Source organism: Macrobrachium rosenbergii, chromosome 15 (assembly GCF_040412425.1).
Source record: "Macrobrachium rosenbergii isolate ZJJX-2024 chromosome 15, ASM4041242v1, whole genome shotgun sequence".
Lineage (NCBI taxonomy): Eukaryota > Metazoa > Arthropoda > Malacostraca > Decapoda > Palaemonidae > Macrobrachium > Macrobrachium rosenbergii.
The window spans coordinates 24,758,698-24,770,831 of record NC_089755.1 but is presented as its reverse complement, the minus strand read 5'-3'; the positions used below and the strand labels follow the sequence as shown (position 1 = coordinate 24,770,831).

The following is a 12,134-nucleotide window of genomic DNA, read 5'->3' as shown; positions in this document are numbered from 1 at the left end:
GAACGTCCATTTAACCTGTACGCTTTTATTTTCACCCTTGCCATTTATTCCAGTTCAATGCATACACAGTTGTACGAAGAAAGATGCGATCATAGGCCTAGTGCGGATAGAGAAAGTGCCAATAATCGAAGGATTACTTGTGTTGATTGTACAGGTCTATGTGTCTGTAGTTTAATCCCATTATAAATTTATCTCTCTCTCTCTCTCTCTCTCTCTCTCTCTCTCTCTCTCTCTCTCTCTCTCTCTCTCTCTCTCTCTCTCTCTCTCTCTTTAAAGCCTGGATGTTGTTTTAACCGAATTTTTTCCAACCTTAAAATTGGCAAAGTACAGTACACAAACAGAATAATAATAGGAACATTAGAGAGAAAAACGATAGTAATATAAACACTTAATCCACCTTTAGTTTTATATCACAGCAGTAAAGCCATTATTGTTTATTCTCCTCTTGAATTTCCAGCTTTTGCTGTCACTAGCACCGAACAGCTTTTATCAGTATATTCTGGAGATAGCAATAGGCTATCATTTATGTTTGTACTGGGCCCCTCAGACAGGCAATAAGTATCTGCACTTTCTTGAATGTTATGCTGGTACTGTCGTCATCCCACCCGCGTCACTACCCCAACCCTGCCCCCATGCTACTAAAACTAGGTGAAAGTCACACTTCCCATTACATTCTAATCACCCATATGTCTTTGTCTTATTTGCCGATTATTATAGGGAGATCCCAGATAAAGTCGATAGGTTTTAGAGCCTCATGGGTTTTCATGGTCAGTATGAGTGAGAGTTATTGTTCTTCTACAGGATTTTGAAGTTACTTATATCCCTGAAATTGGCAATCTCGAAACATCATGTGAGAGCTCATGCTCTGTTACATCCTATGAATTAAGAAGAGCCAAAAAAAAAACTGTTCAATTGCTAATTCTTCCACATGACACCTCGTGGTCCTATATCCTGTTTTACCTTCTTGGGGAGTTGACAGACTTTAAGGCTAAGATCAGTGATGCAGGATGGATGTTAGAAATACAAAGAAAGGAAAGAAGGAGGAGTGTGTGTCGTGAATATGAAATGAGAGGTTTGTTTCATGATAAAATGAGTTTGTTTGCTGTGGTTGTAGAATAAAAAAGAGGATCATTTAGAAAAGGATGTAAATAAGAAGTTCAGAGCTAATGCAACCCATAGGGTGACTTGGAACAGAATTTCCCAGACATCAGTAAACGTGAAGAAAAGGGTTAATCAAAAATGAATCAAAGAATAAGACATGTAAATAAAAAAATTTAATGAAAGCAGAATGCAGTCGTGTGTCATTGGAGTGAATCTGTTTTAAAGGGTTGTTTTATGTAGTGGATAAATAAGAGGTAGATCTGACTAGAGCAAAAGTGAAATGGCTTACTCTAGATTTTGAGAATGCCTTTAGAATTATATTTAGAACGTAAGGAGGAGAGTTAAAAGATTCTGAAAGGAAAGATGCTAGCAGTTAATGTGAATATAATTGAAACTGTGGTGTGAAAATATAATTTGTGGCTGAACAGGGTGTGTAAGGTATGCTAGGATTATGGAGAGGCTCCAAAGGATATTGTTAAAGAAAAATGAATTATCCTTCCTTTTAAAGGGAGAAAGTAAAAAGTGGCCTGATGAGAGTTATCTGTCTATGGTAGGGATTCGTTGTGAAAATAAGAGAGGTAATAACAAGGATTCGTGGAGGGCGTAGATGGAACACATTCACCAAGATTAGTGTTTTGATAAGAGTTGAGAAAATCTTTTTCTCCAGTCCATCTTTCATCTAGCTGTTTTGTGAATTATCAAACGGTTTTGTAGAGTCATTTGCTAGCTACATGCTATAGATTATATGACAATCATCCTTGAATGTCTGTGTTACAATATTGCAATAGTGTCTCTTGCTACCTCAAGTAAGTTGTGAAAACCAGTCTTCTATGACTGACGGAAAAATAAAAGGCTCTGTGATAAAATTCTTACAGCGAAGCATTACCGAGTGAATGTGTGGTTTTCGTTGGAAGAGGATTTGTCCGGAACCAAACGATAAGGTACTGACCGAGGGGCAGATACTTCTCTGCTTCTAAAACACTGATGATAGCATCTATTGGACACAGACAGTTACTCTCATATTATGTTCACTAGGAGACAGGTTTCACTTCAGTTCTTCCGTTTAATCTATAATTTGTATATGCTATCTTTATCACAAGACAATTGGATATTACTTCTTGTAGTGGTATGAAGAAGCAGGCAGTAACGCAAGATAATTCTCAGTCTGACTTCAAGAAAACAGCACTCTGCAACTCTACTGTTTGAATGCTAGTTGTCTTACGACACAAGTGAAACCCAACAGTTGCACATTAAAGTAATTTTTTTATTGTAAATCATCTCCTCCTGATATTAAGAATTACTTCATCTGTCGCGTAATTATTACATTTTCCCATCTATGTGTCCCAATCAGTTAGTTTCTGGAGTTTGTAAAGGTAAATTCTCCAGTTTTGATCAAAAAACATACCATAATTAGACTAAGCATTCAGTTTTGAAGTTTATAGGATTTGGCTGACTCGTAATAGGAATTACACATCCGTTTTATGGACATACTCGTATCTTCAAGGGAACTAACAGTAATTTGCATATTGTAATTAGCAGTTTTGCTGAAAGCAAAAGCAAGCAAATTATTCATTATGTTAATAATTCCGTAGGGAGTAGTGCTGTCAGTGCACCTCTTGCAGTGTACTGTAGGCACTACTTAAGGTTCTTTGCAGCGTCCCTTCGACCCCCTAGCTGTAACCCCTTTCATTCCTTTTACTATATTTCCATTCCTATTCTCTTTCTTTCATCTTACTTTCCACCCTCTCCTAACAATTGTTTCATAGTGCAACTGCGAGGTTTTCCTCCTGTTACACCTTTCAAATCTTTTTACTGTCAATTTCTCTTCCAGCATTGAATGACCTCACAGGTCCCAGCGCTTGGCCTTTGGCCTAGATTCTATATTCTATATACTATTCTCTTATGTTAATAATTACTCTAAGAAATATGTTCGTTTTTACAGCTAGGTTTTCCCAAACATCTGAGGAAACTCATACATTTGCACTAGAAATTAACTTACTGTAAAGTATAAATTCGAAAGGGGTTTTATATGTACATGTAATGTGATGAGCTAGGTAAAGTAATTTAACAAGTTAGTTGTTTAGTTTTAACTCCGGAATTAAGTAGAAAACATAGATAAGAAAATTTTGCGCTATTTGGAATCACCGGATTCTCAAGTTTTTGCATTAGGAATGCGATTTGGTTTGAGCTATAAAACTGACAAGCCTTTCCTTCCACAGTACAACTTCAGGGTTCCCACAGCGCCGGTGCCCTTCCTCGCGATTCTCCACAGGAGCTCCTCTTGGGAGAAATCCGTCGCCTTCGAGAGCGCCTCGTGACGTTGGAATCTGAAAACGCGACCATGAGCATGAAACTCAGCCAGCAGCAATGGGAGGTTGAACATCGCCTCCACGAAATTGAAATGCAGTTGTGTGGTAATTCTAGTAATGCGTCAAGTACCGAGGACAACGAAAGAAATAAAGAAAGTATCATTTAGATTAGAGTTGGGGGGGAGTTGTGGCTGCTTACAATATAATGATAGGTCTATGATCTTTGGTTTTGAAAAGAAATCAGGGCTACTGTATCTGTAATTTTTACCTTTTTAATATCAAGTAAATAATTCAACATTTTTCAAATTGTATGACTAGCAATTTTAAATCTTTAAATTTTTATGGAAATAAAGAGTAAAAAGTTAAACATTTTTTGATGTAGTAGCATGGAGATAGACATCGAGTGTTCCCATTGGAAATAGAAAGTAGAAGGAGGGATAATAATGACGACCTTGTGTTTTGTGCTTAGCAGGGATGGGAGGCTTAAATTTTACATTGCTGTTTTCATTCTGTGTCATGGCTGTGAGTTTTATGCTGAAAACGAAATGGGTCATTTTGAGTATTGCATAAATCATTTTCATTTTGCCCTATGTTGAAATATAACTATATTTGAGATGATATTATTACATGATATAAAAGTAAAACATTTATAAGACCTTGTAAATGTCACTAGGTTTTTCACACAAATTACTATACTGCTCATGATAGTGATCACTTTGAGACTAGGCTAATTATTTGTGTACAGTAACTCTAAGTATGTTCTCAATTTTTGGGATGTGATATAAATATTAAGAAATGCCTTCAACTTAAAATTTGGTCTTTTAACTAAAAATGCACTAAGTTTATTCTGCTTCACTAGAAGTGATAGGTTTTATTCCGTGTGAGGGATGGATGTACTGTATGTCTCACTGATTTACTTTGGGTAATGGTGAGACTCTTGAAAATGCTGCTATATTTGAAGCCAGCAGTCAGAATCATGTCTTAGGAATTACAGTGTTATGCCTCAATTGACAAAATTGCCGAATGTATTTGATTGTCAATAACATCCGTCCCATTTTCTTTTCACATGAAGGCTAATGAAAACTTCTCTTTAAGTATAAAAGGATAACGCTGATGAATATAACTTTTTTATCCATCATTAATTCTCCTTTGCAAAGTTCAAGTACAAGAAATCATGGTCATGATAGATTATTTATATAAATTTGTAAATAACAGTTAACGACTGAGCGGAAGTATGCAACTTCTTTGACATCCCACAGATAAATGTTGCATGATGCTTTGTCAAAACTTTTCAGGGTATTGATTTGAGAAGTTTAGTGTGATAGACCTCAGTAAAATGTTCTTAAATATCATTGAGTATGACTTCAGTCATAGAAGGATGAGACTTTTGGTGAGTCATTTAACTTTTAATCATTTCTAAGATGAGAGTTTTAACATGGTGATCGTTAACTTACAAAAAATGCCCAGCCTGCCTTGAATCCGGCTCTGTGTACCATATCTCAAACAATGCTGATGTGTACACTTTTGTCTATCTCCATGCCTAAATTAAAAGATTATGTAATTTACTAAAATATACCTTCCAACGACAGTCTCCAAAGTTTTTCCATGTCGTGGAGGTGTATCTTGAAGGCTGCAAATCGTGATCTAAAGTGTCCCACAAAGTATGCTACCAGCCAGCATAAGTCTCAGTCATCTCATACCCTTCTTTATAATAAGGAAATAGTACTCTGGTACTGCATATGCTAAGAATAATGTAGCAAAGCTTTAGAATAATTTTTATAGGAATTTTATTTGTTCACCTTAAGCTTTCTGTGATTTATTTTGAATGAAGATAGTTCCTTTATATATATATATAAGAGTTTTGTAAATTTTTTTAAGTGATGATCATGGGATTAGCAGAGTGTAACGGATCATTGCATTTGACTGAAGATGATGCGAACATCTTTGAAATGTTTTCGCGTTTTTGAGCCATTGATTTGATATTTTGTAATTTGGCTGAAATACAGTTACAGTGCTTACATTAAACCAAATGGCCTACCTCATCTCCTTGAATGTCATCAGTTTATTTCATAAAACTGCATGCAGCTTAGCCTTTGGAAAGGGTATAAGGATTTGAGTTCGTGATTAAGATATCACGCCGGGGTATGAGCAGGCTTAGACTGTGATCCATCTAGCCTTAAAAAGGAAACTAACAAATGCAGCTAAGGTATTTTGGGACTGTAAATCAGAAGCAGACAGCTTTTACAAGTGCTAATTATGTGTGAAAGTTGGATAAAGCAAAGGAAAAAGACTGAAGAAAATGCCACAAGAGCACGTTTCATGGCATATTGTAGCCTATTGTTGCATCTCTTTGCATCAGTTGCCACTATTAGTGTCGAAATTAACATTTCCGGTGCTCTTGCTTGTGCATGTTGCCCTGATGAAAGAGCAGATTTACAAAAAATATTAGCTGTGTGGTGCAAAGTGTGGCAACAAGAGCTAAAAAATGCCCGTAAACGTGACAGTGTGTCTGCCTAAAGTAATTACTAATGGTGCCAAATGTTCAGTGTTCCCATGGTATGTGAAGAATTGCGACACAATCATTCTGCTCTCATAGTACATTCCTTTTTATTCCCAACCCTCCCCCAAAGATATATTATGGTCAGCACGTAGTCCTAGAAGACATGTTGGGAGATGGTTGTTCTTGTGATCAATCCCTCATGCAACACTCCCTCTAGAGTCCTTGGGATAAAATGGATTATAATGGAATTGTCTACAATCTATAAGGCACTTGGAAAATGAACTTGATTCAGAATGAAGAAAACTTTGGAATATGTTTTTTGGTTTTCCATTGTTTATCTCAAGGTCTTTGGTAGGTTAAAGTGCTTTTATGAATGTATCAATTGATCTTTGTCTTCTAAAAATCTCTTTGAGACTGTTTACTGAAATATAAGAAGTTTGTAGTATAACATAGTGCAGACTCCATTTGCTGATAAGAAGCATCAATAATATTTCTCATATACATATATAATACAGAACTTAACTCTGTGAGTTAACAGAAGATATTCTGTATCTTTATAGTATTTAAGATAATAGAATTCCTATAATATTTTCTAACAGCAAACCAAGACAAATAAAACTTGGCTATCAATGCCATTATGTTGTTTGTAAGTATCTTTTTCTACAGTAGAGGTTTCTTATTGTTATAAATACATATATATATATAAATATATACATATATATGATTATAGAGTAATTGCAGTAACTAAATGAGCATAATCTGTATCTGTAACTCTTTCGATGCCAGATAAGTACATTAGTTTCTTCTCCTTGTCCAGAAAATATTTACGAGGAAGTTTTGAAAAATGAATGTGCAACTATTGAATGAAAAAAAAAGAGAGAATTCCAAGACACAGAGTTATCAGTAGAAATAGAACTGAGGAATATTTGCCACATTCTAGAAGCAATGTCTCTGTAAAAACCTAAGATAATTGGACTCCTGCTCTTGTATTTTCAAAATCTGTGGCAGACTTCCAGTATAATGGAGTTGCTGTATTTCAGAGTATGCCCATAGATAATAGGTATCTACTGGAATTACTTAAATAATAGCAATCTTTCTCTTCTACCATTTTGTCATAAGACTCGATATGATATCCAATGAGACAACAATAATCATGTTTAGCCAATCGCTCGTATCTTGTTATTGTTAGCACAATTATTTATTGTTTTATTTAGACATTAGCATTCCATAGCTTGCTGTACTAATCAGTTTTATATATTAGTTGAATTTAGCGTATGCCAATATTGTGCATGACTTTTGTTATTGAAGGCATCATGCTTAAGCAACCATCAGTAGACATTTGAGAGTAGCGGTTATGAACAATGTGCCACTTGGAAAACGAAGTCAAATCATGGAAGAATGAAAAGACGTTCACAGAGCCACAGTTTTATGACATCATATCGTCTCTGTGAAGGAAATGGAACTTAATTTTGGTCATAATGAGTTCATTTGATACTAGAACACTTTATTTTTAGGACTGTGATTCAGCTTTTCTCTGTTCCTGAAAAACTTTATTCGTAGAAAAACTTATGCACTGTATAATGTGAAAGTTATCGAGTATTTAAAGTTGTTTAAAAGTACAGTCTGAAGTTAGCAGTCCACTGTAATAAAGGATCATGGTCACTTTTGCTGTGAGGACTATTATATTCTAGGGGTTGGATCATTTATAAAAGATTATTTGAATTTTGCAGTACATCATAAATCATTATTTATCGTTATGTTTGATGCATGGTAAAATCAAGGACTTGGATGAATTAAGAACATTGTCTGCACTGTAAATATTTTCAATCTTAGCAATTTACCATAGGTAGAATTTTTATGAAGGGAATTGGTTCTTTTTTAAGTTATACCTAAATTTTATTTCATAATTTATCTTTGTGCATCTTGGTTATCTTCACTGAAAATGCAAGTTCATGGAAAATACCAGTTCTTATTGATCACAATATTCAGTTTATGTAAACATTAGAGATATTTTGTTACAGAACCAAAAAAGAAAATCGTAGCTTTTCTATATATGTATGTAGAGGAAGGAAAACGGGAAAATATATAAGGAAAAGAAGGAAAGGGTACTATGAAAGGAAAGAAAGGAGTAAGAATTGAACAGTACTGTTTCCCATTTATTAAATTTAGCAAACATTGCAACAGGCATACACTTACGCAAGATAACACGGGAAAAATTGTTATATGAAAACATTTACACCTTATCTAAGAACCAATTAGAGGGTTATAAGCTTCATTTGGACACTTGATCTTGATGTATAAGTATGAACAATGCTGAATTACAAATCCGGCAAGTAAGATATATTGTTACTATAGCCACTGCAGTATTCATCATTACAGTTCCTTCGTTTATTACACACATGGGTCATCTGTTGGTAGGAATCTGGTGCGAAGCCTTATTTTTGAGAGGCAGCCAAAATACAACACAGTAGTGCAATATCGAAGAGGCAATGACAGCAGCTGTCAGGCTAATAGGTATTTACCTATCTTGCTTTTACTGTATTATGTTAATATGGACGTTTCTTCTTCTTGTGTTGTATTTTATTTTAGTTGCTGAGAATAGTTCTTGAATTACAGCAAGTGGGATACACTTTAGTTTATTGTAATGACCAAATAAGTGTAAAATTAAATTATGTCTTTGTATAATGGTAGCTTTTTTCTAATTTCACACACATTTATTTACATGAAACTTGACAGCTCAAATTTTCCTTTGTGTATTATATAAGCAATGATTAATAAATTCTGTATTTTAGGAAAACGAATCTTATTTGCAAGTCAAGTCTCAGAGATGATATCAGATCAGTCAGAGATTTGTTTTAAACATTTTTTTGTATTCTTTACTAAGTGAATCAAGTCATCAGTCCATTCAAAGACTTGGGACCAGGCAAATCCAATGTTCTCTTTATGACTTGATATGCAGAGTTCTTCATTCCCATCCAATTTTAACAGAAGAAAATTTTCTTGTATCCACTTTCGTTTTAACCCACTGGATTCTTACCACCTAGCTGTCCAACTTCTTTAACTTGATTGTGCTCCCGTCTTCATCTCATAAAAGGAGAAATCCTTCAGACAAATTCTATTGGAGTCTGGAAATGTGAGGCTCAGTAGTCTCGTTTAACTACTTTATAATAATCATGATGATTATTTTGTGTTATTGATTTTATAATGGACATACTGTAATGGCAAAGTATTGATGTCCAAAACCTGTCAACATCTTGGATTAATAACGATGAATAATGCTTCCAACAGACATGTACTTTAAAACAGAATCATTGGTTGTACTGAGTTATTGTTTATGCAATGTAACTTTCACAAGAGTACAAAGTGACAGTCAGAAGCAGCAGCCGTTGGCAAAATACTGTGATTTAATCGGTTATATAGATCACATGCTTTAGTGCGTGTATATAAAATAGTTAGGATTTGAAATCATCAAGAAAAGATGACAAATCGATTCCAAGTCCATTTTATTGACTTATCACCTTGTATTCCTCACCTCTAACAGGGTTATTATTTACAGGTACTGAATGTAATGGAGTATTACAATGTGACTAGGTTTTGGGGACATTGGAAAGTGCATATGCTCAGTTCTTAAGTTAAAGTTGATAATGATGGGAGTTTCGTGACAAAGAAAAAATATATCACTTTAATAGACATATACGAGCTTAAAGTAGAACATAGCAGTTTGCCATGTAATCATATAATGTAAGCATAGTTAGTTCATACTATTCCTTTGTAAAGAGAGTCTATTTAACCAGTTATGAGGTTGTCATACATTCCTTGAAAGAGCAAGTTGTGAAATATTTCACTGCAGTGATGTTGTCTTAACTTTCAATCTTTATTTTCAGTATTCAAAACCAGCAACAGTTACCTGATTGCTTTTGCAACTGAATGTACACCCTTTACAGTGTAGAGGCCTGTACAAAATCACTTCATTAAACTACATTTCTAAAAGGGACAGAACTATCAGCTCCAGTATATTGAAGCATATCATATTATGCCTCATTTTCTTATAGTAACTGTGTTTATGAATGACCCATAATCATCCTTTGTTGACTTGGAAAGAACTTTAGTGTAAACTGCTTACTAGCATAAAATGTTTTTTGTTGAAAATCCACAAATGTCCTGATCATTCTATGCAACTTTATAGATTTGATATTATTCTCATTTGAGATTTTAAACATGAATTTCGCTAGGTACACAGACCTCTGCATACAGTGATACTAAAAGAATTCATTGATATCTGTTAGATAACAGAAGGATTGTTTATATACTGTAAGTCCAGAATAAACTGTTGTCTACTCATAAAAGCACTGCAGTATGTGTCATTAAAGAATTTGCAGATGTGTTTTTACCTGAAGATCAGTATTCACTTCTGAAAATTGACTAAGCACTGATGTGAGTATACATTACTCCAAACGATGATTAGAATGTACTAGAAAATAGTGATGAAGTATTCAGTTTAGAGCTACAAAAAGGGACTTACGTTTTAAGGAGGCTTATGTGTAAGCTCATTTACAGTTATGAGGAATTGTAATTGTGCCAAAATTTCTCCTTTTATTGATACAATGAATTGTTTAGAGTCAATATGTATCAAATTCGTATTCCCTACGAAACATATGGAGGCAAATTTTTATGATTTGCGCAACTTGCACATTTTTTATTAGGGCACTAAATGTTAAATAGACCTGATTAAATTGCAGTATATGTAATATTTAACTTTGCTGCTAATTATGTGACTACATCAAGTAGCTATACAACCATGTTTGGTAACATCATCCTTGTGTACTGTACAGTATTTTGAATGGTACGCGGAGATTATATATGGTGTATATGTGTATATGTTGCTGATATGTGTGTACATATATGCACAAATGTATATGACTGAGTAGGGGTTTGGATATTAAAAATGCAACACACACATTTTTTTTCTAAATGGCTTGAAAATGGTGAGGTACAGTAGAAGGGAAAAATGCTGCACTTGTTTAATTTTTAACTGTAACCTGCCCATTATTATTTTTACTTTAAAAAGATAACTTTCTAAGAAAGTGAGCATGACTTTTTATTATTATTATTATTGTATTTGTAACGAGAGCACTATGTTGTACTTCTTGTGGTTCAAAAATCCATAGCTTTATATATTATAAAATATATATATATAGCTATATATATATATATATATATATATATATATATATATATATATATATATAGGTATAGTGTCTTTGTAATAACAAAAACATATGAAAGCTCATGTTTTTATAACGTTAAATATACAGTACCTATATATATACAGTATTTATGTTGCACGTGTATATAAACTGGATCTTTTAACCATTATTATTATTATTATTATTATTATTATTATTATTATTATTATTATTATTATTCCAGTTGCCAGCTAGTTTTCCCTTGGAGGTAGTGGTACCAAAATGTCATAGTTTTCTAGAGTAAGCGATTGACACTGATGGGTGATTGTGCGAGTCCCACGGCCTTCCAGCACCAATAATATTATTAAGAAGCTATAATATAATTAACTACCCAAGCATTGACCTCTCCAACACATTCTTTACCATAAACCAGTTAAGAACCAGTTAAGCACAAAGCAGTGTTACGAACATACCAAGGTTGCTGACTTTTTTTTCGTGTTATTGAAATTAATATTTTCTATGCTCAGACGAGATTAGTGCCTGCAATTGGGGCTGCTGTACGGAAGTCAAGTATCTCATCTTTGTGTTCAGAATAAGACTGCTGAGACCTAAGCTGTCATTTATTTTCTTGATATTGACTCTTTCTGCTGTCATTTTCTTTCATATTACCTGGATATATTTGTTTATTTGTTCATTTTTATGTATGTGTATTTTACTAAGTACTGTAATGTTAAACCTTGCTAGCCAGACGTGGTTTTATGCTTTGTTCCCTGAGGATGATTTTACACCATGAATAATGTTATGAAAATGATGCCACCATGGTTTATCTACCATTACAAGTTATATATACATCCTCTCTAAAGGACTCTGCCTCCAAGGGAAAGGACTTTAGCAGTGAGTGACCATTGACTCCAGTAGTTACGAGGTGCATTTGCAGAGAATTTTATCATACAGTAGTCCCTCATTATACATATTTTAGGTGTGATCAAATTTAGTTATGTGTGATTAGAGAATTGAAATGCTAAATTTTTAGAATCA

At 34.0% G+C, this 12,134-nt stretch overlaps 1 protein-coding gene across 6 annotated transcripts in view; it reads left to right on the top strand.

Annotated features, from left to right (window-relative positions):
- The window catches only part of LOC136846465 (cyclic nucleotide-gated channel alpha-3), a 995,562-nt gene extending 990,803 nt beyond the window's left edge, over nucleotides 1-4,759 (top strand). For 4 of the 6 annotated variants that reach the window (XM_067117265.1, XM_067117262.1, XM_067117261.1 and 1 more), the window contains exon 10: nucleotides 3,321-3,710. In XM_067117265.1, the coding sequence (XP_066973366.1) occupies nucleotides 3,321-3,577 (257 nt within the window). In that variant the 3' untranslated portion in view covers nucleotides 3,578-3,710. Of the gene's footprint in view, nucleotides 1-3,320 lie in introns of all 6 variants that reach the window. The other 2 variants (XM_067117263.1, XM_067117264.1) reach the window with 1 other exon arrangement.
- The last annotated feature ends 7,375 nt before the right edge of the window (nucleotides 4,760-12,134 follow it).